This window comes from Podarcis cretensis (assembly GCF_951804945.1).
Source record: "Podarcis cretensis genome assembly, chromosome: 3".
NCBI classification, from domain to species: Eukaryota; Metazoa; Chordata; class Lepidosauria; order Squamata; family Lacertidae; genus Podarcis; species Podarcis cretensis.
In genome coordinates, this window is record NC_137172.1 from 58,710,446 (window position 1) to 58,737,563 (window position 27,118).

The following is a 27,118-nucleotide window of genomic DNA, read 5'->3' on the forward strand; positions in this document are numbered from 1 at the left end:
AATATTTCTGACTGCAGGGGCAGTGGGGAATCAGCAAGTCATCTCCCCTCCCTTTCACTGGTGGCAGCAACATCTGGATCCAAGCCCATATGAATCCACATTTTCTGGAGACTGAATAGCATTTAACTTGCCCATTCACATCTTTCTCTGGTTTCACAGCATTCAGTATTTTGCTTGTGTTTGACTCTTTACTGAGGCGAAGGAGAAGACCATGAATTTTAGGATTCTCATTGAGCTTTACAATTTCATCTATAACCTAGAAAACAATAGAAGGTTAAGAAATCAGGATTTAAAAATGATCAGCTTGAAGGACATTTTCAAATATTAGAATTTTAATATATAATGAAAATTGGATCATGGATGAATGGAATCAAACATGATGTTTTGCTTGCAGAAACTGAAAGAATATAGCAAAAGTACACTCACTATTATGATCATGTGTTGCTGTAAAAGACCACCTTTGGGCACTTGAACACTGCTCTATCATGCAGATCAATGAAGTGTATACTAACTGCTTCATCCCACAGTACAGTTGTGAGTCAGTACTATATTAGTCTAAAGATACCACAACAGGCTGAAGATGGGTGGGAGCTAGTCAAGTAGGGGATCACAGCACAGATACTGATATACAGTATTTCTCAGAACTAGAAGGAACCTGCAACAACCCACAAGGGAAGGACATGGTCACAGGCCAACTGCAAATTTATTTTTTGAAACATGCCATTTATTAAGTGAAAACGAGCCAACAAATATAAAAACATCATCATGGCAAGGAAGAATGTAGATGTATAATACTTCCAAAATGTGGGCATACAATTTTAACAGAGTGGATTATTTTTACCACATAGGCGAATGTCTTCTATTTGTTCTGTGGAATTTTCTGCACCTAAGAACAATATATGGAGGAGAAGCTTGCCCCATGGTCAGTGGGAACAGTGTGCCTCATGAAAGCAGCTCTAGGAATAGCTACAGGAAGGGGAAATAGGTTTCTAACACTAACGTCAAGATAAGGTGGTAGGATTGGCAGGAGTGGCAACCTCCCCTCCACCCACTCTGCCTCATCTCCTCCCACCTTCTTTGTAGTTCCTGCAACCACCACTAGCTGCTTCTGCTTCTCTCCCTCATACCCCCATCAGCACAATGCCTCTCCTTTCTCAGAGCATGAGACACTGTGGGGCAACCAGGCAAGAGCTTTGTAGAAGTTTTACATTCCTCTCCATTGTTAGAAGATCTGTTGATATTGTAAGTGTAGGTTATGACAGCTACTTAGGTAGGAATACTGTAATAACTGCAGATTGAAAGCTCGCCCTTATTCATATTCTATTGGTAATGGTCTTACCATGCAATATAACATACTGTAACTAAACATAGCAGATTTCTTATTGAAATAATGTCTGGGTGAGAAACCTGCAATCAAACAGCAGGCAGCCCTCAACAGTACACAGCTCAAGTTTTCAGAGATAATGTAAATCTGTAGGCAAATGCAATACATTATATATTATTAACAGGGGTGAGCTGAGGACTGAAGACTATCAATCTCAACTTTGAATTCCTTTATTATTTTTTCCAAAATCGGAAGCTGAAAAGACACAACTTAAGAACTATCGTCCCATCTCTCTTTTAAATGTGGATTACAAAATATTTGCAGACATTTTGGCAAGTAGACTTAAAAAAGTTTTAAATGAAGTAATTCACAAGGACCAGGCAGGCTTTCTCCCAGGTAGACACTTGTTTGCTAATACAAGGAACATTATTGACATCTTGGAACTTTTGCAAACAGATATAAATACAAAAGCAGTGTTAATTTTTATAGATGCGGAGAAGGCCTTTGACAATATTTCCTGGAAATTTATGAAGGGAAATTTAAAAGAAATGGGAGTGGGACGGGGTTTTGAGAATGGGATTGATGCAATATATTCAGAGCAAAAGGCTAAATTGATAGTCAACAATGTGGTTACAGAAGAGTTTAAAATCGAAAAAGGAACACGACAAGGCTGCCCTATTTCCCCTTTGCTATTTATTTCGGTTCTGGAGGTGCTCTTGAATATGATTAGAGGGGACCGGTTGGTGGAAGGAATTCAGGTCGGAGCGAAACAATATAAACTTAAAGCTTTTGCAGATGACCTAGTTTTGACCCTGCAGGAGCCAGAATCTAGTACGAAAAGAGTATTACAATTGATTCAAGATTTTGGTCGGGTGGCGGGATTTAAATTAAACAAACAGAAAACTAAGGTATTGGGGAAAAACTGGACAGATACAGAGTCAGAACGGTTTCAGAAAGAGACAGAACTAAATGTGGTTAAAAAAGTAAAATACCTAGGGGTAAACATAACAGCAAAAAATCTGAGTCTTTTTAAGGATAATTATGAAAAATGTTGGTCAGAAATTAAGAGAGACTTAGATAGTTGGACAAAATTGAAACTTTCTTTGTTAGGCCGAATTGCTGCTATCAAGATGAATGTATCAAGAAAAAATGTTGTTTTTGTTCCAAACATTACAGATTGTGGACAAGACGGAGTGCTTCCGGAAGTGGCAGAGAGATATTTCTAAGTTTGTCTGGCAGGGCAAAAAGCCCAGAATTAAGTTTAAGATATTAACTGATGCGAAAGAAAGAGGGGGCTTTGCCCTGCTAGACCTAAAGTTGTACTATGAGGCCGCAGCTTTCTGCTGGCTAAAAGACTGGCTACTTCTCGAAGACACTGATGTATTGGATCTGGAAGGTTTTAACAATGCTTTTGGTTGGCATGCATATTTATGGTATGACAAAGTTAAGATCAATAAGGCCTTTAAGAACCATATTGTCAGAAAAGCAGTGTTTAATGTCTGGACAAAATATAAAGACTTATTGGAAAATAAAACTCCAAGGTGGCTTTCACCGCTGGAAGCTAAGGCCCGAAAAAGACCCAATATGGAGGCCAAATGGCCAAAATATTGGGAAATATTAGAAAAAGATGGAGACAATTGGAAATTGCAGAGTTTGGAGAAAATTAAGGACAAAGTGCGAGACTGGTTACATTACGCTCAGATTAATGAAGTTTTTAAAAATGACAAAAAGTTAGGGTTCCAGGTGGAGAAATCGAAATTGGAAACAGAACTGTTAGAACCTAAGACTAAGATACTTTCAAGAATGTACAACTTGCTGTTAAAATGGAATACACAAGATGAAATGGTTAAATCGGCCATGATAAAGTGGGCACAGGATATAGGGCATAATATCATGTTTGAGGACTGGGAAAGGTTGTGGACCAACGGGCTGAACTTCACTGCATGTAATGCTTTGAAGGAAAATGTAATGAAAATGATATATAGATGGTACATGACCCCAGTTAAACTTGCCAAAATATACCATTTGTCTGATAACAAATGTTGGAAATGTAAAGAAAATGATGGAACATTCTTTCACCTCTGGTGGACTTGCCCGAGAGTGAAGGCCTTTTGGGAAATGATATATAATGAGTTGAAAAAGGTATTTAAGTATACCTTTACTAAGAAACCAGAGGCCTTCCTTTTGGGTATTGTCGACCAGAAGGTGTTAAAGAAGGACCGAACATTTTTTATGTATGCAACAACGGCAGCAAGGATACTCATCGCTAAGCACTGGAAAACTCAAGATCTACCCACACTGGAAGAGTGGCAGATGCAACTGATAGACTATATGGAACTAGCCGAGATGACCGGCAGAATCCGAGACCTGGGAGAAGAGAAGGTTGAAGAAGATTGGAAGAAATTTAAGATTTACTTTAAAAAGCATTGTAATTTGGTTGAATGTTAAGATGGAGGCTAGATCATAAATAATTGACCACCACTAAATTAGATGCAATTAGGATGATAAGTGAGATTGAGGGAAAACCATAAACCTTTGGGAGAACTATTAGATTATATTCTAAATGAATGGGACATAAGAATGTAAACAAGATGATAAATTGCGGGCAAGAATTGACAAAGATGCAAGTGGGAGCGGAAGACGTGAGGGAGTCCAAAGAAGTTAAGAAATTATGTTATGATATATGTTACATTGTTTATTATATTTGCATTTATGTTTAAAAATCTTAATAAAAATTCATTTAAAAAAAAAAAAGAATTCCTTTATTATTTTTAAGGATTTGAATTGCGGTTGACATAGAGGGAGCTTATTGTGTATAGTTTACTTAATTGAAGTAAAATTGGTTTTATAGGGGTGTTTTAACTTGGAACTGTTTAAATTGTATTGTTTATGGATAAATTTTGATGTATTGTTTTTAGATATGGGCCAATGGCCGTAATAAACCAATCAATCAATAAAAAAGAATTCCTTTATTATTTTTAGAAAGAGTCATGCTATCCTTAACTACTTCAACGGGACTAAACATGTAATCAACAAGACTCCAACTCATGCCTACTCAGAAGTACGTTCTACTGAATACAATGGGTCTTACTCCTAGGTAACTAGGTAAACATTCCTTAGGAATAAGAGACTGCTGTTATCGTGTCCTGCTTTTAGGCTTCCCAAATGCAGGGCTGTTCTTATGGGTATTCAGTTGCAAAACTAAGTGTACTTACTCACAAGGATGAAGTCCTCTGCACACTTACACTGAAGTACACCCTACTGAACTTGTGGACTTATTTCTCAGATGCATAGACTCAGGCAGGACACTTCAATGATATTTGCAAGTATATGTGCTTTGGATCATACTATTAGGCAGTTTACAGGCATGTACCATAGGCAGTGCTTGAGTGGAAAAACACACATATAAAGATTTTTGCTTGTATTTCAAGAAGCACCACTGGAAGGAGGTGGGCAGAAGCATTTTGCAGCTCCTTCTTCTCCTGTCAGCCCTTCAAATACCCCAAGAAGCAGGTGAGTAACTATATAACCTTTAAAAGATATCTGAAGGCAGACCTGAATAAGGAAGCTTTTTAAGGTTCAATGTTTTGGTATGTTTTTATAAATGTTGGAAGCCACCCAAAGTGGCTGGGGCAACCCAGTCAGATAGGTGGGGTACATATAAATTGTTGCTGTTGTTGGGTGGGGTACATATAAACTGTTGCTGTTGTTGTTGTTGTTGTTGTTGTTGTTGTTGTTGTTGTTGTTGTTAAGCCTCCTGAATGTAATGGGCTATGATGCAGGGAATAAGAGGAAAGTGAGAGATTCTCTCATGGAAGGTGCCTCTACATAAATTTTCTAAGAAAGCCTTCCCGCACCACAGCCCAGCCCAGCTCATCCAGGAGGACCCTCCAACTTCAGGTAAAGCCTTTGGAAGCTGCTGGGGGAAAGGAGGGATAGGAAAGACAACAACCCTTTTCTATGAGCTTTTTTCTGAATTCAGCCAATTAGCCATTCAGCACTACTGCATCGGGGAAGCCCTAAATTCATAAATTATTACCTCATGTTCAGAAGAGTTGCGAGTGAGACAAATATGAGCAAGGTTCAGGCCAATCTGCAAAGAAAAATGGGGGAAAAATATTTGCTATAAAGCCCAATAATTTCTCAGTTTAATATGGAAGAAACAAGTATTTCCATACTCTCACCTCTTCTGCAATGTTTTTGATAATTTCTTGCCCCAGATCATCATCACCAACCTTGAAGGGATTAAAGAAAAGTAAAAAGAGAACTGTAACAAGTTAGGAATGGTGTCAAAGAAAATGAGACTGTAAGCAATTTGTAACTAAAGAAAAAATTGCAATCAATACTTGATCAGAAATTTGCAACTGGATAAGAAATATGATTTACTGAACTGAATGGAAACGGTGAGTTTCTTAACATTACCAAGAGTATGTTGCACAATCAAGCACCTTGGGCAAATTCTTGGCACTGAGTAGCTTGGCTTTGCAAGCCCTATTCCCAGTTGCTAAAAAACCTATCCCTGATGCTTGCACATTCTTGTGGTTATATAGAAGTGAAGCAATCCCTGACAAGATACAAATGGGAACATACTAGCTTGGCTTCCCAGAGCACTCCATAGAAAATTGGGAAGCAGTACAGAGGATTATAGTGTTTGGCATGTTTTCAGGATGCCAGCAGCCTTACTGCAAGAAGTTACATAGGTGGGTTGCTTTGTACAGAAGAGTTACTTAATTATCAAATCCAGCTTTGAGTAAGAAACCAATGTTTTAAGTTGGACTACTCTTGCACCCTCAGCCCAATTTATCTCATATCAGGTTGTTGGAAAGATAAAAATGAGATAGGCCACGTATTCCACTGTGAGCTCCTTTGAGGAAGGGCAAAGTATGAATATTTGAGAGTAGTGAAGGTAATGTCTCCCAAAGGTTAGATATTGAACAATCCTTTTACTTGGGTGAGTTGATATCCAGTGTAGCCCCAGAAGAAGACATTCCACTTGTGCCAATTTCCCTGCTCAAGCTTCACCTCAGCATGCTGGAGAGCCTCCCTGTCCTCAGAAGTCTCACCACCCTTAACAAATTACAGTTCCCAAGATCCAATACAGGGAAGCCATGATAACTGAAGTCATAGAATTGCAGAGTTAGAAGGGACCCTGAGGATCATCTAGTCTAACTCCCTGCAATGCAGGAATATGCAGCTGGCTCATATGGGGATAAAACCCACGACCTTGGCATTATCAGCACCACACTCTAACCAACTGAGCTAATGAATGGTGTGGATGTGACCAAGATTTTCAGAAGCTGTAGCAGGAAGATCATACAAGAAGATTTTTATTTATGGGAAGTAACATTAAAGATTGTGAAATGGAAAAGTTAAGTCCAGCAGAAATATGGTTTCAACAGCTTCTACTACTGGCCATGTTGGTGATGATGGGGCTTGTAGTTTAGCAACATCTGGAGGCCAAAGGTTCCTCACACTATCAAATATACCCAATAATGCATTTATCTGGTTTAATGTAGCTCTATGTTATGGTGTGCAAGATAAATGGCCATTCACAGATCTAGATCTGTTTTCATAAAGTACTGGTTTGTTGTTTCACTTCTGAAATCATCATCTATAGGGTTTTACCTGTACAACAGCAAGTGCTGGTTTAAATGTAGGATGCTGTCTCTGCAGTAAATTCAGGGCCTTCCTTGAACTCTCAATGATTTCACTTTTAAAAATAAAAATTTGATCTGTATTAGTATATAACATAACTTTATTTCCATGATCTCACCAGCTAGCACATGATTACCTTTCTGGATTACCCACAAAGACAATTGCTCATTTTGAGTATATCGTGAGCCAATATGCAATATCTAGCAACTTCAAAATACCAAAAAAATCATCCAATCCTACAGCAACACTTAAGATGTAAAGGCTACAATCCTAAGCACACATACTCCCATGTAAGTCCCATTGAAGATACATCAGATTTACACAGAAAGTCTTTGTTTTCTGAATGTTATTCACATTATAAGTAAACTTTTATTTAAAACATTTTTACCTGTTTAGCCAAAAAGGCCCCCAGGGCAGCTTACAAAGATAAGCTGTATGACCACTAGAGTGGTATCTCTGGTTACGAACTTAATTCGTTCCGGAGGTCTGCTCTTAACCCAAAACCGTTCATAACCTGAAGTGCGCTTTCGCTAATTGGGCCGCTGCACTGCTGGCACGCGACTTCTGCTCACATCCCGGGGCAAAGTTCACTACCAGGAGCTTCTACTTCCGGGTTAGTGGAGCTCATTACCCGAAGCGTTCGTAAGGAGGATGGTACGTAACCCGAGGTTCCACTGTAGTTTTGGCCTGTAATTAGTTCTATACCAAGGTTCACTAGTATACAATATATATCTGTATAATTGGTCTTCAATGACTGATTTCCCAGTACAAAATACCCCTAAGCTATGTTATTTACAAATGAGACACACATGTGAAAAGTGCACCTTCATAGGAACACAGAAAGCTGGCTTATACCCAATCAAACCACTGGTCCAACTTGCTCAGTACAGTCTATACTGACTGGCAGAAGCTCTTTTGGATTTTAAGCAGGGTTTTCTCCCAGCCATAGCTGGGGATGCTGGAGACTGAATATGGGACCTTCTGCATGCAAAGCAGATGCTCTACCATTGACCCATGACCCTGCTCCTAATACACATATACACACAATACTGTTACATATTTCCCCAATCTCAGAGCGGTGTGAGAGTCCAGGAGCTCCCCCATGGTCTGTGTTTCCTTTGGCAATGAGGCACAACAGAGACCGTGGTGCTTTTATGATATATGACTTATTGACACACATATACAACTTGAGCTTAGGATGGAGGGGTTTAAAGCATTAAACTTCAAATCAGCTCCATTTCTCCCATTGCTCCAGCCTCCGATTCAGGTTTTGTGCTCTGACCCTGCTTGCCACATTTAACAGACTGACACATTTTCCCCTCCCACTTACATCATCCCAAACTGAAATCCCTAAACTCCCTCCTAAAAACTCTGGCATTCTCTTCTGCTAACTTCCCAGAGCTCAGGGCAGGGCTCCACCCATTTGTGGCTGGCACATAGTCTTCGCTTTGCTGATGTCTTATCTCTCTGTCTGTGTACTCTGTTAACAACTCACACTTAGCAGCCATTATCAGGCTGGCCTGTATTTTGACACTGCTATTTGACACTGTATTTTGACACTATTCAATTCAGCCAAGCATTGATTAAACTTCAACATTTATCAAATCCAGGAATTATGGGTGTCTTCAACCCACAAAATCTGGCACCCACAAATTCATTAACAATACATTAGATGAAGGGTGGCCAGATGCAAAAGAAAAAAGGCCAAGGCTCCTACAGCTTTAGTAGTTGTGTAGATGTAGGAGTTTGTACACCTGCTGAAACTGCATATTCTACACAAATGTTAAAAGTGTAGGAGCCCTTTTCCCTTCTGCATCTGGCCACCCTACATCTATTAACATAAAGCCAGAGCTCATGCTTTGTGAAACCAAGGTGTCAAATTGATGCTGCCTTGGGAGACCTTGATCCCAAGGTGCTAGTATATCGAGAGGAGGTTCTTTCCTCACATATACCTGAAGCGTGTTCCTGTGCAAACCTGTATTTGTCTACTCAAAAGTCCCATTGCATTCAGTGGAACTTACTCCCTAGTAAGTCACCACAGGACTGCAGCCTTAGCATTGAGAAGATTCTACCCTGCAGAGCTATTCCAGAGTGCACACTCAAGAGAGGCACTATTCCTTTAACACCACCAGTCTTAATTTGATTACTTGGAAGCAAATTTCAATGAGCCGAGCTTGGCTGACTTCTAAGTAAACATGCTTACATTTATACTGTACAAGCTCCACAAAAGGCTGAATTTCTAGGACTGCCAACTTTTTCATCATCTGATATACATTTAGCAAAAGAAGCTTCTTCTGCCACAGAGAACAAATTATTGAGATAAACTTCCAACAGATTAACTGCTACCTGTTAAGGGAGCCTTAAAGGAAAAGGAGCTTTTTACAATAAAAAAAAAATCGGCACCCTAGACAGTGCTGCATACAGCGATGACAGAAAGCCAAAATAGGTTGGATAGCCATGTCTATGTGGTAGCTCTGAAAACGGCAACTGCCCTCACAGGATCCAGTCACTTGATTTTATTATTGTGTTTTTCACTGGGTTGTAAATCATCTTTGGGATTTATTATATTTCAATTTATATGTAGATTTATTTATTTCATATCTATCCATCTGTTGGCATCCGTCTTTCTCAAGAGACGATGGAAGAGAGAGAGAGAATCTATATATACTGGTAATTGGTGGGTGGGAGTTTGGAGAGAGAGATATAAATAAGCAACTTCCAATGAACCTGAATGAACTCCGATTTGAGTTAGTAGCTCTGGAAGCGGGGAGAGTGAAAGCAAGCGCTCACGGGGCCAATAGGAAGCCGCGCTTCCCGCTTCTTCGCAGCGGATTGGCTGCCGGAGACGCCACTCCCTCCTCCCCCCTTCTCCTCCGTAATGCATCTGCGTTATTGCATCAGACACAACAGGCAGCCCGGAGGCGGAGCCCTCCTTCCCACGTGGAGGCGAGGGGCCGAGTGCCGGCTACGAACTAGAAGCGCTGGCGGCGGAACCAGGCACTTCCCACCCCCACGGTCTGCAAAAGGGGACCCGTCCGCTTACCTGGCCGCCGAGCCCCGTAGCCCTCCGCTGCCGGACCCTCGCTGCTTGTCTAGGCGGCCCCACGTGCCGCAGATGCCCCGGGGGAGCAGGAGCGCGCCAGGGCAGCCGCTTCCAGGGCGCAGCAGAGGCAGAGCCCTGCAGCTGACCTTCTTCCCGCCGTGCTTGGCTGCAGCCGGTGCCGCCGGGCTCCACGCCAGGCGACGGAGGACAGAGAGCCTCATGGCTGCGAGAGGAAGGACGCGAGGGAAGCTGCTCTTGCTGCTGCCGGGGCTCCCTGGCGGGGAGGCGGAGTTGTTGGCTTCTGGGGAGGGACGTGGCGCGGGGAGGGGCGCCCGACGGGCAAAGCGTGGCCGGTTCCAAGAAATGCCTGCGAAAGGCGGGGGCCCAGCGGAGCCTCGGCGCCTCGCTTGCGCCTCCGGACATAGACTCGTCCGCAAAGCTCCCCTCAGGTGGTGAGCGAGCGGGTTGCCCCCTCCAGCGGACCCAGGGCAAGTGCCATGACCCTCGCTTCCCCTGAACAAACGTCGTCACTTGGAAACATTGGCCTTATTATGAACATTGGGGGGGGGGGCATGTTAGCCTGTGCTAACATGGAAATAAATCCCACGGAAAGCAGCTGGCCTTATATCAAAGGAAACGGGAAAAGAGGGAAGAGGAGAAATATTTGGTAATTAAAACTGCCAACCACCGCTTCAGCGTCGTCTGCTGCTGCTGCGGCTTGCAGAATTTTCCTTTGAATTTGAAAAGCATCTCGTCCAGCTGGCAGCAGACTCTGGCTTTTCCCACAGTACCTCAGCGTTGTGCCTTTTCTGGGGCATTGTGGGAAATGAAATTTGAAATGGTGGCCACCCGCCACTGGTTACAAGGGGCCCAGGACAACATTTGGCACCAATAATTAGTAGGAAGAAAGGCTGATGCATGATCAATACCCAGAGTTTTGAAGAAGCCCTTTGGCAAGGAGGGGAAATGGTTCTTTCTGAATAAAAGCTGGCGCTAGAGCTCACAAAAACATCTGCCCATGTTTCTACAGCTTTTATTGGTGCCTCAGTGTCAGTGGTCCCAAGTCAGGGGTGCTTCTTGTCATCCTAAACCACAGTGCTACATGGATACTATGTTCATTTTTCTACTGTGGGAGAACCTGTGCTACTCCTAGCCTATGAACCAGTGTGATATTTCTACACTAGCTCTTCAGGACCCCAGAGATTGCTAATACCTGGTGTCTGAACAAATGAACAACAAATCACAGCTCTCACTTCACTTGTTGACTAAAAATACTGAGGGGCAGAAGCAACCTACTAAGCTGGCTCATTTCACAGCAATTGCTTAGAAGGATAGCTGTATATTTTGCTTCATATTTCACCCCTCTTCCTGGAGGGCTAAAGACTTACCCTTTCCCCCCCCCAAATGAGAGCTCACAAATCCCGATCCTCTGCCCAGGGTGCCAGTGAAGGCTTTAGCTGGCTGACCCCCGTAATACATTATACTAGAACACACTCTTTGTTTTGGATCTGTATCTTATATTAATATATTCACCAATGCTGGCCCTTCCCAGCTGATTCAGTGAATGATAAAAGCCAAGCAAAGGAGGCAGTGGCAAAAGTTGCAAAGGGGTGAATCCCCTTGGTACACTGCACAGTGTGAAACATTTAATTAACAAAACAGACTACATTTTCTTTTTCAATTTTGCTGCAAATAGTATTTATTTTCCCCCCATGGCAGCTATTACTTACATATTTTCAGGTTTGGCATGCTTTAAACTCAGCTTTTAAGCATAACAAAATGAGAAAAAGCTTTACTGAAGAATATTCTACATGTACATACATTTTTTACATCTTCCTTAAAAAAAGACTCCTTACATGAAAAAAGTGCAATGTAGAGGTTGTCTCTAACCAGTAGAATAAAATGCTAAGAAATGATTTGCAGAAATTAGGAAATACGCAGTGTGAATCCATCCAGAACGACTTCATTGTGAACCCTGTCCAGTAGAATCATGCTGACACTATCAACAAATAGTACAGAAATACATTAAAACCAGAGTATTTTACAAACAATGTTACATGGTTAAAAATTATAAACCTTTCAAATGTTCTTTACAAAAAGTTGCAAAAGAGAGGTATGACTCTTCAAAAGAAAAGAGAAATCCACCTTTAAACTAATAAAAATGTGATGAGTCTGCTATGACCTATCTAATTTGCAGCACATGTCATATTGACTCCTCTGCTGCATCCTTAATTCTCTGGCTCTATTGTTCCAGTTTTAGTAATGGCTGCTATTTCCCTACTGTGCCCTCACATTACACTTTTGTGCTACCCACTGCCATGAATGAAGTAATGTGCTCAGAGTTCAGACGGTAAAACGGACCCACTAACCTACAATGTGGGTGGTGGTCTTGAAGAAGACCCTCAAATGAACTCGCCTTTTGTGTACCAAGAAATAGCTGCTTTTGATTCCATTCACATTTGTATTGTCCTGAGGCTGCAGAAAATTTATATAATTTGCTCATTTGAGAAGGCTGTGCAACAAAGTGAATTTAACCTATGTTACAATATGAAGGAATATATATTAGTGTCTTCAGAGAAAAAAAGATGCATGGTATTTCCAACTGTTCATTTACCAAGTTCAAACCAGGTTAACAATGGCATTCTTTTGCTATGTTGGCTACATAAGTTTTGCATAAGGAACTGTAGTATTTATAAAATCTAGATCTGCTTTTTTGGTTGGGAGTAGTTTTCTTTCTAACGGGTATTTTTGGGGAAATGGCAGCTGAAGATGTTAGACAGCGTAAGTCAAGCTCCCTACAAAGCATGAACTAGATACAAGGTTGGCAGCTCATTTGAGAATTGAAAACCAGTATTGCCCTTGTTTTTATGGAAACATTTTCCAGGGCTCAACTACTTGTGAATTCAGCTGTTTGCTTTTCTGCCAGCAAAGCAAAAAGTACCCCAAACATATTATTGTTTGTTCCTCACAAAGCTATGTGTTCCATTGAGCATATATCTCATTATTTTATCAGATTAATAAAATTCCTCTGTCGTTACAAAGGAACCTAAATGTGCCTATTGTTAATGCACTCAAATTAATTTCTTTTACTATTATATACATTATTTTACATTTTTATTAAATAAAAATTGAAGTTTGCTAATTTAATATATACTTGCCTTAGTCATAATCTATTTTACTAGACATAGCTTGAATTGCAGTCAGCTCTTCTATGTAACTGGGACAGCCTTGTATAAGAAATTTTGAGATCGTGGTAAACCAGAAATAAAATCCCAACATTCTTGAAGTAGTATTTCAAAAATTAAAAAGCATTTGTTGCATGAAGTTCAGATAAATTCAGAAACCACAAAGCTTTCAATATCTATTTTTGGTAGAATGGAATATACACTCATCACTTGTGGGATTTTATCAAAAAATGCCTGTAAAAGCAACTTGTTTGCATTCTAAAATGTATGAGGGCTACTGTGCCTTGTGCTAGAGCAAAGTGGAGTGCTTTTAAGTGGAAATGAGAGAACTCCCACCCTTGGCAAAATGCATTTCAATTTCATTTATATCACTGTTATATGTCCTTCATCTGAAAACTGGTTAAACATTGTGTGTTTGCACACTGTATTTTTTTTCAAGTAAAAACACTACTGCTTCCAAGCTAAAGCTATGCAAAAAATAAGACGACAAGAATACACAGCAGCATAAACGGTAAGAGTCAACTCTATTAAGGTATTTGGTACCTGCTCGTACTAAATCTGTGAAGGGGTTATTGAGAATGTACAGACATGGGTGCTTTTCATGTTCTCCCAGCCCATGTGTGATAAGCATCAGTCTAAAAGGTTGGGCTATGTGAGCATGGATGTGCAAGTGAACAGCTCCTGCCCCAGGAACAGCTATCAATCAGCTCTGTGGAGGGAGCCATACCTGCATACAGATGGACCTATTCAGACAGATGCCAAGACATGGCCAGCATGTGTGTCGGTATTTAAATGGCGATAACGGCTTGTGCTATCTCAGTGTTCCTTCGTATGTTTGGCATTTATGGGTACTAAACATCTGATTAGGGCTACTTACTGCTTTCATATGATAAAAGGGAGACAAAAAGGAATGTAGTGTATTGAAATAAAAGGATACCAATTTAAACAAATGGGGGAGGGGGATCCCTTTAAGCTAAATGGGACTGAACCATCTCTAGTTTGTGTTCAGTAATGTATAGGTTTGAATTACTAGTGCCAGGAAATTGTTTCCAAAACAGGGAGTTCCAGCTACCCTGCAGGCTTGAATTGGAGAAAGGTGCTTTGCTGCTTGATCCCACAGATTCCATTTTGGTCTGTACCACAAGTGCACATTTTATTTATCAAACCTACTTGGAAAAATGGGCTGTGGAAACATAAGGAGGGAATCTTATCGCTATTGGAGTTGAGTGACAATACAACAATAAGCTTCAGTCCAATCACAGTATTTCATACCTCACTTGATGAAAATATATGTGCAGTCCTTTAAGTAAGTAAACCTGAGAGTACTCTTTTTTTATCTTTCACTGTTATTTCACTGCACATTTCACATAATATGCCAGTCCGTCCGTCCGTCCCCCCCACCTTCCTTTTCAGCATTAATGTCATTCCTAGAACAAAATCAGAATTCTGGCCTACATGACTGGCTCTCATAAAATCATTGCCATGATTTCAGCATAGGGGACACTGTTAAGAATGGATGCAAGGAAAAGCTAGCCAGAAATCTGCCTGCAACGTAAAGCCAGTCAATAACTTAACAGTGCAAAACTAGTCACTTTAAATTTCTCACTACATGATAGTTAAAATATACACACTACAATGTACACTACCAGTACAGGCAGCCCTATTATAACTTTGTCAGCATTAAGGCATAATGTTAAGAATAAAAAAAAAAAAAATCAAGCAAAGCTGCTTGAGCTAAGACACTGAAATTTTTCCCTTAAGGACTGGACAATGTTCTGCTGATTAGGAGATGGTACCCTCCATAGGTAATCATTCAATTTATCTGAATCACTACATGTGGCCAAGAAAGAGTCTGATGCCTTAGCAGGAGCCAGGGGCATATTTTTGTCACTACAAGTTTCTGAAGCAGCGCAATGTACATTTATGTTTGGATCCGAGTGTTTTGTTTGGTTGTAGAAACTCTCTAAATCGGAGCCCTCATCTTCAGATTTTATTTCAACATAGTCGTCATCATCCCCTTCTCCATCATCAGTGTCTTTGAAGTTAGAAAAATAGTTCTGGGTAGCTATTTGTGCATTTGAGAGCAAGTTTCTGTTAACTCTAAGAATTTTTTGAGAATCCTGCAGAATCATTTCGGAGCAATTCTCAAGGCTTTGCTTTGTTCCATCACATGCTGCAAGTCCTGGGGTGTCACCTGGTAAAGATTCTTTATAGTGTTCAGAGAGAAAGTTCCTGTCTGAATGCAGCTGCTTCTTGTCCATTTCATGCGAATAATTTATTGAATCCCCAGACTTGCTGGCCACAATAGAGGAAGATGATTGTGACCTGCTATACATCTGTGACTTTGCATTGTTTTCCCGTCTTCCTAAAGAGTTAAAAACCTGACTGTGGTGCAAGTTCTCTTTGTTAGGCTGACTTATAATTGCACTCCACCTTTGTGCAGGAATGTGCGGACGAAGAGGAGTCTGAAGGGAAGGCACCGAACAGGCCTCCGGCAACTGTCTCTGCTTTGCACTCATTTCTGAAGGGGAGCTTCTGGCCTTCAGCTGTGGGACTTCCGACCAGGGAGAGAAATCTGAGAGTTCCACATTACTGTATGTTGAGTGCAACCAATCCTCTGCTCTGAAGCATTCCGCAGCTAACTGAGATGTTGACACTGGTGAGGAATACCTTATGTTTGATGGATCTTGAGAACTGGTCTTTTGGGGTGAGGTTTCCCGAAAAACAATCTGATCGTAGAGCTGGGAATATTCAGCAATTCTGGCACCTAAAGAAAAGTGTGACAGAGGACACAATGGTCAAAACAAAGTTGCATTCATATTATAAAAAGGCTGTAACATGGGAGTTAAATTTATAGCGTAGTAAGGAAGCATCTTTTTAATAAGTCTTACTGACAAGTAAGCAAGCATAGGATTGTAGCCTTAGCTATATTTTCCATTGTATTAGAGCCTTATTTGGATGTTATTACTACTATACACGGCATTTCAAATCCCTGCAACAGGGTGAGCTCCTGTTGCTCGGTCCCTGCTCCTGCTAACCTAGCAGTTTGAAAGCAGGAAGTGCAAGTAGATAAATAGGTACTGCTCCGGTGGGAAGGTAAACAGCGTTTCCGTGCACTGCTCTGGTTTGCCAGAAGTGGCTTCCTCATGCTGGCCACATGACCCGGAAGCTGTACGCCGGCTCCCTCGGCCAGTAAAGCGAGATGAGTGCCATGACCCCAGAGTCAGTCACGACTGGACCTAATGGTCAGGGGTCCCTTTACCTTTACCCTTTACTACTATACAATTAAAATCACAGAGGGAGAGTGTGGGGTTGCATATGCTGGCCCACACCTACACTGTCCACAAACTAGGGGTTTCTCTGTAAAGGGGAACATGCATAGGCTGCTAAGCTACCTGTGTGCACCTCCTCCAAAGGCATTCAAAGTATTCAATGTAAGAATAGTTTAAAACAACAACATTGTCAGCATACCAATGGCTGGGCCTCCTTGTTTCTTCTCTTCCAAAATGGCTGCTAAGTCCTTGTGCCTTGATTTATGTTGCCGGCTCAGAAGTTGCTCTTGCTCTGGGCTTTTTACTTTCAAAAGCTGGTTTGCCTTCTTAATTTTTTGACTGTACTGTCTTGCCATTGTGAAGACCCGGTTCTTTGTTTTATCCACAGCATACACTTCATTGTCAGTACTTTCTGCATTTGCACTGCACAGAATACTACTGGCAGTTTCATAAAGACTATCGACAAAAGCTCTCTCATTGGAGAGGGAAGATCTGTTGAGACTCATCAAGGAATTTGCTCTGCATGGTGTTTCCTTACATAGCGATGCTTCCTCCTCGAATCTGAGGTTGGCTTCACTCAACCTGGCAACTTTGTTGGGCAAAGCTTTTGGGAAAACAGGTGTTTCTGGCAGTGAGAGAGGGGGGAGTGAATATCCCACATCTTTATTTAACTCACAAGTAGTTCTAGTAGGAGTGTTGTTGTCTATGTCATCTTTGCAGACAGGAAAAGCTGCAAGGACGTGGTCTCTCGTCTTTTCCTCATTCTTCTTGATGTAATTCTCCAGGTCATTCCAGATTTCATCCACTTCCTCAGATAACTTGTCCGCAGCAGATTTGTGAGAGTGTGAATCAGAGTTTGATGAGCTATCCACTAAGCTCAAATAATCATGATCTAATGGAACACAATGATAGGGATTTTCATCTTCACTGAAATGGAGGCTTTCTTCAGAAACAAACTGCCGCAGGTGGTCACAGCATGCAAAATCTGTTTCCAGACCCAGAAAACTCCTCTTTTTGGAACACTTAAGGCGATCACATTTGAAATTTGTCAGTGATTGCTCTGGGAGGACTATGGTATCATAGATATTTTCCTCACTGATCCTTAGATCATGAGAGCTTACAGGTGGAGTTCCTCTCCTGGGAGTAGTTTCATTTCTGCTGGTAGAAATAGAGGTCCTGCTTTGAGGTGCCTGTCTTTTATTGAAAGCAATGTCTTGGTCTTGAGCCTCATAGAGTGAGTCTCTAGCTGACCCTTGTGGAGCACGGTCAGACGCTTCCCTACGAGTGAGACCCATTAGTTTCAAATCTTCAAAACTTATATTGTCATAGACATGATCTATGTCATCAATAGTCAGTTCTTCTGAAGATTCCAGGTACACCTGCAGACTGTCCATGTCACTCCTGGAACATTTTATTTCATTCCAAGTAGCATTCTGACCAAGGTCATTATTTCTGTATCTTGAACCAGACGGAGAAGTTTTACTTTCCCCAGCACTGCTGGCCCGCCTCACAATTCTGTGAGAGTTAGAGTTAGAAATGTCCCTTTGATGAGCTAGCCCTACGTGCCAGCTGCAAGGGCGGCCTGAAGGCTCTCTCTCTTCACAGCCAATGGAAACCAAGTTGGATGTAGATTCTGACGGTACAAACATCTGATAATCATCTTCGTCCTCTGTGTTCTCTTGTGGGGGGCGTCTGCTTGGGAACAGGGCTTGCCGAATCTGGTGGTCTGTCCAGATGTTTCTCACCGCATCTGTTCTGCCCAAAATATTCGCCATAAATGAGCTGTTTTGTGGTGCAAACTGCCGAGATGGATGACCACCTCCACCGCAGGAAAATGAAAGCTTTGCGTTGACCTGGGAAGGTGCTTCATTTGCAGGCTCCTTTGCATTCTATGAAGTTTTGAAACAGAGCACACTATTAGTCTATGATCTAACTAACATGCAGAATTGTAATCACATATACGAGGAGGGCAACCTTTACTGAAGTTGAGAGTCTCATTTCCTTGAGGGAAACTGGCTGGGTGCTACATATTGGTGCTGGACAGAACCAAGACAAAAAGTGGGTGCGGACACCTCTTTTCCTTCTCTTTCTGTCTTTAATCCTCCCCCCTTCATCATCCATTCATCTCTCACACAAACCCCATGCACAAACACATACTCCATTCATCAACCATCCATTCTGCCTCTCATGTACCCTAGCCATTCAGAAGCGTTTGTCTGCAGGCCCCTCCAGATGGTTCAGAACACCCCGGAGCCTCCGGGTTCCGTAGGCTACAATCTTGAACAGACACACACAAATGAGTAAGTCCCTTTGAACACAGTCAGCGGGATTTACTCTCAAGAAACCAGGGATAGGGGTGCACTGCATTATTTTCCTGGCTTTTTAAAAGCAAAATTTGAATGCTCCTCTCCTTAAAACCTCCTTTGAAATGCCTTCAAAAGAAGACATTTTATTTCACACCACTGAATACATTAAGTTGACAAATTATACAACCACTTTTCCATAAAGACTGTACCTGAATTTCACATTTACTGAGATTAACACTTCTTCGTTTCTCAAAATTTTCAGCAACTTGACTGTTTAACCTTTTGCGGCCTCCCTTTGGTTTCTGCTGGGAATTTTGTTGTGTGGTCTGCAGAAAACAGAAGGGTTACAGTATGACACATAATCCTTTACAGAGAAAGCCTTCAGCCAAAGCCAAGTCTCAGAAATGTCAAATGTTCGACAAGATACTGCATTATTACAGTGGAAAGGACTCTCTGGTGGGGTCTCCTAAGCTGACAGAGGTCAGCAAAAGGCAGTACGCTAACACAAAATGTTTTTGACAAAGGACATATATTTTTCTTGTTGCAGGGTAGATGGTGGGCTCCAGGAAGAGTATTCTGGAAGACATTGCTTTCTGATTGATATGGTAGCTGTAATGCCATCACTCTGAAAGCATGAGGATTCTACATTTCACGAAGTTTTGGGTGGTGGTGTTTTCCTCTCAAATAAATGTACAGTGGCTAGGAACATATGCAAGTCTTGTTACAAGCTCAGAAAGGCTGCCTGAGCACTGACAGGCCTCTAGAAATTTTCACAAAAAATGTAACGGATTATTACTATTTTTCAAAATAATATTATCATTTTAAAATAATAATCATGTAAAAATATTTTGTACAAATATACACAAGTGGTGTATATTGTGTATAAATATACACATGCAATATTTTTTTTCAGTATGAGGAAGGCACTGCAAAGAGAAGATGATGTCCCCTTTTCTCTCCCAGCATGAAAATTCTCTCTGTCTCTCTCTCTCTCTCTCTCTCTCTCTCTCTCTCTCTCTCTCCCTCTCTCTCTCTCTCTCCCTCTCTCTCTCTCTCTCTCTCTGTGTGTGTGTGTGTGCATTTTTAAATGTGTTTATCTAAACACGTGGTTTAAAAATGCAATTTAAATAACAACCACAACAACAGAAAACTGCATCACAAAATTTGGGGAAATGAAAATCCAAATAATCATTACATTCCAATTCACACACTTCCAATCTGGGAAGTGTGGATCAGGTAGGTTCGCATTGGAATTAACAGAAATAAATCCTTCAAGCACCAGTAATTCTCATCCTTTATGTACCATATCTGACACACCCCCTACTGTTCATCTTTCCATTTCACAAAGCAAGTTGGCTACCTGTTCAGTCTCTTCTTCATCGTCAGCATCAGTCTGATCCATCACACCAGTGAGAGCGTTATCCTCTTGGTCGCTACTATAGGCCACTTCATTGGAGTCCAGTCCTTTGTGATTCAGTGAAAACTTTTTCCTAGGACTGAGGAGGGCTTCAGCCTGAGATAGCAGGGTTCCTTCAATACTGATCCGCTTGGAAGGAAAATATATATTTATATGAAGCACCAGGTCCCATCCTTCTCATTTTAAAGCTATAGCTAGATCAGCAGCTATTCTGATGTGGGTGTGTAGCACATTCACATATATATATACACATACACATACACATTTACATAAACATGCAAATATATGCATATATAAACGTGCACACACGCACAAGCCACACACGGTCTTCAAACAAAAACATCTGGGAGGTCCTGGGCCACAGGGAGGTTAGGCTGGCCTCAACCAGAGCCAGGGCTTTTTCGGCTGTGGCTCTAATCTCGTGGAACGCTCTCTCACAAGAGACTAGGGCCCTGCGGGACTTGACATCTTTCCGCAGGGCCTGCAAGACAGAGCTGTTTCACCAGGCCTTTGGCCAGGGCACAGCCTGACCCCCTCCTTTGGCAATCCTCACAGAACTCTAGCCCAATGGTTGCCATTAATTTGATTTGAATTGATTTTAGAATGAAATGATTTTAGAATGTTGTATTATTTTACTGTTAGCCGCTCTGAGCCCAGCTTCGGCTGGGGAGGGCGGGATATAAATAAATTATTATTATTATTATTATTACATCATGTATTTGGTCTCTTTTTAAATCATCTCTCACATAGCTTTTATTTCTCAGTAGTAGACACACACATCCTTCTGAAGATGAGACACCGATGTATAGGAAATGTATGTGGCTTAATATCAGAACACGGAGCGGTAAAAGGGAAGTGAAATTACCACGAGTTTAGTGCAGAAGTGGGGATATTGCTGCCTTCCAGATGTTGTTGGACTCCTGTTCCCATCAGCCACCGCCAATGGTCAAGAATGATGGGAGCTGTAGTCCAGGAACATCTGGAGAACCATAGGTGGCCAATTTCTGGCTTAGAGGAATCAAGAGAGTATGTGGTAGGCAGCACTACTTAGTCTCTTTGGTCTCTTTCCCCACCCTTCGTTATGTTTCAAAACCGCACTACCACGACACCCAGCAGGGAACAGAGCTGGGATACCATTGAGGGGGGCAAAACGGGCGACAGACATGTTTGACGCATGGCACATAATTGATCAAGTTATTACATAGCTCTATTCATTTCAATGGCGACTGCACAGGAGATCTTCCAGGTGGATTGTTTGCATGTTATGGTTTGGAAAGGTGGGAGAATATTCAGATTTCCTGCCTCAGGTATAAAATGCTGTATGCCAACCCTGAGCTTATTGTTTGCAGTTGTGCACAACTGGAGGTAAAGAAGGGTAAGACCATGACAGCCAGTAGGTGGCAGGCATGGATAACAATCATAAGTGGAAAAGGGAAAACAAACTGTTCTAAAGTTGTAAGAAGTATTCAGTACTTCAAATCTAACTTTTTCGAAAATCACTTTCAAGCTACTGGGGGTGGGGAGAATGATATGGCTTACCTTTTTCGTGTCTGGGTCCATTTCTGAAATTATTAGTGGGAAACAAAAAACAAAACAATCCTAAGTATCACTTAGTAAAAAAATTATGTTCCGCATTTGTGAAAAACAGGTTTAAGTCTAAAACACCTATTGACTTTAAAATGGAAATTATAAACCAAAGTACTGCGTTTAACATGGGCCCTATCAATAAAGGCAAGCATGCTTGAACATTTTTGTAATAAATTTATCCCATGTGAAAAACTCCCCCTGCATTCAAAACTGAAAGGCTTGCCTGCTGGTTTTCGAAGGCTGCTATTTTTGTGTGTCAGATATTTAACAAATCTGACATTTCTTCCCTGACAAGAGATTGAACACGACTCCTTCCCAGGACAACAGGGTTTCGTTTTTTTATTTACATAGACTTAATCGAACACTTAAAGGTGCCATATGATTTGTAATACTTAATGCATAATATCACATACAGGACACATTGTAACTCACCAGTTGGCTTTATGATTTTATGGGCTCTGGACGAAGGTTCTGCGGGAAGAACACATGTGCTTTTGTTCAAAATGTTTATGCTGTCTCCTGATTTAAAATATATTATTAAAAAGTATCCTAAATAAACCCAACTACAACCAACAGCAGCCAAAAGAGAAACAGTAACACCCCAGAAAAACTTAGTGGACTACCCTGGACTTCGGTTTTACACCAAATTATATGTGTTAGTCAGTGCCAGGCAAAGAAGTTCTCAAAACACGGCTTACACCAGGGATGGAGAACATGTGGCCTCCAGATGTTGTTGAACTTCAACTCCCATCAGCTCCAGCCAGCATGGCCAATGGTCAGGAATGATGGGTGTTGTAGTTTGCTAACATCTGGAGGACCACAGTTTCCCTACCTCTTCCATAGGGCTTGGTGCTGCTATTGAAAAGGCACAGCACAACTCACCACATTTCTGATGGTGGGGACCAGGAAGTATAAGGACCTTTTTGGATGACTTGACTGTAAAAGAATGTTCCTATAGGAAACCACAACAAAATATTTTATTACCTGACTTCCTTCTCACCCTCTGTGGGGCGATTCCTTCTTTAGAATTACTCAATGCTTTCATTTCTCCTTCTGGGCTATAATGGAATCCTGGGTGATCTATAAAGAAATTAGAGAAACAATATGTAAGTATGACTTCATACATCAGGTGAGCTTTTGGAGAAGACTTTATGATTGCAGCATTACATTTCTCAAGGCTTTGTCACAAACAAAACCTAGAATAGGACAATGCAGGGAGAAGCAGGCTTGGTTTTAAAGGCTGGAGCAGGTATAGGCAAACTTGGTCCTCCAGTTGTTTTGGGACTACAAGTCCCATCACCCCTAGCTAACAGGACCAGTGGTCAGGGATGATGGGAATTGTAGTCCAAAAGCATCTGGAGGGCCGAGTTTGCCTATGCCTAGGCTGGAGTCACCTAGGAACAATTTGAGAATGCCCCCTGATTGTTCCCAAGGATACTTTTCAGTTTTATTTCATATTAGTGAATGGCTTTGAGAGGGATGCTTGGGAAATGTCTTGGGTAGCAACATACAAGCTATGTAAATGTCTTTCACTCCACACACAATTTTGGAGAAGACATTCTCCATGCATAATAGCAGTCCCTTGGAAGGGTGATATTAAAAATGAATCGAAAAGACAGCATAGTTCATCATTAATTATTTAATGTGCTCTTATTAAGAATCTCAAAACACAAGGTGATGTACGAGCTGGCAAAACTTTCATAAGCAGAAAACTTTGATCCTGTTTGTGGTTGCCAATCTTTTATTTAAGGGAAATAGAGAGTCACACTGAACAACACTGTTGCCAAAACCAGTTGTTGTTTAGTCATCTTAGTCATGATCGACTCTCCGTGACCTCATGAACCAGAGCATGCCTTGGAAACTCTCACTTCCTTCTCAAAGTTTCTCCTTTTTTATGTCCATGGAGTTCTCTTGGCAAAATACTGGAGTGGTTTCCCAGTTCCTTCTCCAGGTGGATCACATTTAGTCTAAACTCTTGGCTATGACCTGTCTGTCTTGGGTGCCCTGCACGGCATAACTCATAGCTTCTCTGAGTTATTCAAGCCCCTTTGTCACGACAAGGCAGTGATCCATGTTAGAGATCTGAGTTTAGACACTGTGACACATGGAAGTTTGAGTTTGTGGCTAGTGTATCTACCTTACTGAAACAAATTGTACAAGAGGGAAAGTATCTAAAAGTCTCACCCACGTTCTTATTCAAAAGCTCTGAGCCAGAACCAGAAAACATTGTGACAGCTAAGATTAATGCATCCGGTTGTCTATTACTTATTTTCCCGAGTTTTTTAATTAACAAAAATTAAAATGCAAGTGAATAGTTATATGCAAATATACTTACAGATAGCATCCATTTCAAGAATTGCTTGCTTGGCCTGAAAAAATAAAAACAAATATTGTGCATAAACAATATAAACTTGCTTAACACCTCAGGTCAGCAATAGTCCCCCAGACTCTGGGTCCTTGGCTGGTGCACCACCACACCAAACCTTCTAAAACCTGAAAGGCAAAATTGGTTTCAAAACTGCCCTGATTCAAGCGAACTTGGTGGAATGCAATTCATGTGCTGTTATCATGATGTGGCTACCCAGATGCATCTATCACAGAAGACAAAAATACACATATTTTATTTTTAACATATCCACACTCTTAAAAAGGCACCAAGCAAAAAAGTTCCTTTTCTAACCAGGCCTTTGGTTGATTTGCTAGACATCCTATGCCTTTTTAATAATAATAATAATAATAATAATAATAATAATAATAATAATAAATGTGGGGGTGTTATTGGGTTGTTGTTTCTATTTTGATTATATATTTTGTGGTTTTGTATTTTGATTTTGCTCTGTGAACTGCCCTGAGACCTCCGTATATAGGGCGGTATATAAATTCAATCAATAGAAATACAAACAAACAAATAAGGCAGTTGTTAATATTTTACCTTAGCTGGGATTTTGGCAGGGTGGTTTTCAAGAATTAATCTCTTCAAGTGAAGAATCCAAAGGCGCTTATCTTGCTGTGATTTGGCCTGTTACAAGTTGCAAGAATGCAATGAGTTATAGCTAGACATGAAGGAGTGACGGTAGGTAACACCAGACAATAAATTTAGCAGAGTCAAGGGCTGAGCATGAAGAAGGCTCTGACTTCCAGTGGATGGGATAGGGGAGAGATGGGGAATCTGTTGCCATCCCCATCATCTCTAGCCATGCTGCCTGAAGGGGGCCGAGAGTTCAGAAACATCTGAGGGAGTCACAGAGTCACCCATACAGGGGTCTATACAGCTTTCCACAAGAAAGGTCAGAAATGTCTTGGCTCCACTACACCCTTCTATGGTCAACAGAATAAAATGCTTTTAGTATATTTCTGAATATTATTCTATGTCTGGTAGCTGACAACAATTTATAAAACCAAATGTAATTATTTAACACAATTGGCAACTAACATGAAAATGATGAGACAGCAAAGCTGAACACCACAGGCTGTAATAGTGCCTTGTGTGTCTGCATGCCCTAGTTCCTTGTCTTTCCCCTTCTATGAGGTTATCATGTTGCTCCTGTGCAGATTAGTGGTTTGGGCAGGATAATAATTACTTCTGCATAACCAGTATAACATGCTGTGTGGTGCAGGGCAGGCTGGGTTGCTTGTTCCTGAAGAGATCTGCTAGAATGGGAAGCAGGCACTATTTCTATATATATCTGTATCTATTCACCCACAAAACTCATCCCATTAGTCATTTTATTTTCCAAGTCACAGTAATGTTCATTGACCTCACTATACTTTTCTAAAATTGGCCTGTGGTTTCCTCCTCCAAGAATTAACTAAGATCAGAATTGAGGCCTAGTGTTCAAAATTCAGTGAAATAAAGGGTTTCCAAAATATTACCATCAGTTTCAGGCACACATGCATTTTCCAAATCCCTACTTGTCTAATTCTCAAAGTGCAAAGATGAAACAGAAGCTGAGGGTCAAACTAGGTATGCACTTAAACAGGTAGAATGCAGTTGCATCTTTTGTTTCTTTCCTTCAGGGCCAGGGAGCCCAAATCATAACATGGAGCCAGCTGGATGGAAGGGGAGAGATCATAGAGATCAGAATGAAAACCATTGCTTTCTCTCAATCTTAGGAAAAATTCCCCATTGGTGCAACATTTTTAAGTGCATGTCCAATTTGCCCCTTAGGGTATTAAAAGCAGTTCATGTTCCCACTGCATGAGTGCATTAATTTGGGATTGTACTGCCTTCCAAAAGGAAGGGGGCAATTGGATAGATTGAGATCATAGGAAATAGGGCCTGGTTTCCCTACACAAACCTGGAAGTGGAATACTATCAACATGGTGCAAACTTCAGTTACAATACACAGGTTACATATCAGGAAAATTATATCCTTAATAACATGTTTCAGAATGCATTCAGTATGTTATGGCTTTTAAATACCTGAACAGTATGTTGCATCTTGGGATTTTTGTAATGGAAGACACTAAAGCTCAGAGGCTCCTTTGGTATGACTTCCACTAGCATGAGATTGCCACACTGCAACACAGAGAAAGGCTTGTCAGAGGAAGATCTTGTGCACAGAATGGGTATTTATATTTTGGACATTTTGACATAGTCCATTTCCTCTCCTTTGCAGCCCTTGGGCTGCTTGTTCCCTTAGCCTCCTCCTGCAAGTACAAACAGACCTACCAAGATATGAGCTTTGTAGGTGAAAGCCTCTTCCCTTTTCTTCGTAATGAGCAGCAGCTTGTCAAAGAGGAACAGAGTGCGCTCATTTTTGGCTCTCTGGATGCGGAATGTTCCTTCCAAAACCAACTCGCCGTAACTAGCAAGGTCCGGTCCCTTCCAGTTTGTGAGTAAGCTTTGTATCTCCTGAAAAAAGGGAGGAGGGTAGGATAATGAAGCAAGCTCATCAAAAACACAACATTGGGAAATATCACATGGCAAGTGCTGTGTAATGAAGCCACTATCATGTTCCTCTTATTAATCAACAGTGTGAAAAAGCATTGCTTCTACCTCAGGGATGACTAACAAAGGGCCACATTCTCTGTAGACCTACCTTCCAAGGCCACACCCTAGCAGTGGGCATGGCCTAGGTAGGCATAACCATTTCACATTTGCTCTCCCTCATACACATATTTGCACCACCACACATACAGGAAGAGCTCAGGGCAGCAGAAATGGCAGCAGAACCACCACAGGAATTGTGATGCAAAACTGGTCCTTAGACCAGGAGGCAGGCCTCCATGTGGTTTCAGAACCCTAATGCAGCTTATGACCATTTGCATGGATGTGTGTGGATCAGGTCCCCAGGCAGAGAGTTTGCCTTTCCTGTTCTACATCAAC

The 27,118-nt window shown here is 41.3% G+C and overlaps 2 protein-coding genes across 8 annotated transcripts in view; both read right to left on the reverse strand.

The window, feature by feature from the left end:
- Positions 1-10,320, reverse strand: part of MTHFD1L (methylenetetrahydrofolate dehydrogenase (NADP+ dependent) 1 like) — a 114,081-nt gene extending 103,761 nt beyond the window's left edge. The window contains exons 1-5 of the mRNA XM_079971512.1: positions 10,023-10,320; positions 6,950-7,034; positions 5,509-5,559; positions 5,364-5,417; positions 132-256 (exon numbers count right to left, since the gene is read on the reverse strand). Of these exons, the coding sequence (XP_079827638.1) occupies positions 132-256; positions 5,364-5,417; positions 5,509-5,559; positions 6,950-7,034; positions 10,023-10,243 (536 nt within the window). The 5' untranslated portion in view covers positions 10,244-10,320. The remainder of the gene's footprint in view (positions 1-131; positions 257-5,363; positions 5,418-5,508; positions 5,560-6,949; positions 7,035-10,022) is intronic.
- Positions 10,321-12,989: 2,669 nt separating this feature from the next.
- The window catches only part of PLEKHG1 (pleckstrin homology and RhoGEF domain containing G1), a 112,797-nt gene continuing 98,668 nt past the window's right edge, over positions 12,990-27,118 (reverse strand). For all 7 annotated transcript variants that reach the window (XM_079971490.1, XM_079971489.1, XM_079971488.1 and 4 more), the window contains 11 exons: positions 26,462-26,644; positions 26,213-26,308; positions 24,722-24,808; positions 24,125-24,158; positions 22,774-22,869; positions 22,222-22,260; positions 21,742-21,764; positions 20,146-20,331; positions 18,995-19,111; positions 16,679-18,368; positions 12,990-15,974 (listed from right to left, as the gene is read on the reverse strand). In XM_079971490.1, coding sequence (XP_079827616.1) covers positions 14,923-15,974; positions 16,679-18,368; positions 18,995-19,111; positions 20,146-20,331; positions 21,742-21,764; positions 22,222-22,260; positions 22,774-22,869; positions 24,125-24,158; positions 24,722-24,808; positions 26,213-26,308; positions 26,462-26,644 — 3,603 coding nt within the window. In that variant the 3' untranslated portion in view covers positions 12,990-14,922. The remainder of the gene's footprint in view (positions 15,975-16,678; positions 18,369-18,994; positions 19,112-20,145; positions 20,332-21,741; positions 21,765-22,221; positions 22,261-22,773; positions 22,870-24,124; positions 24,159-24,721; positions 24,809-26,212; positions 26,309-26,461; positions 26,645-27,118) is intronic.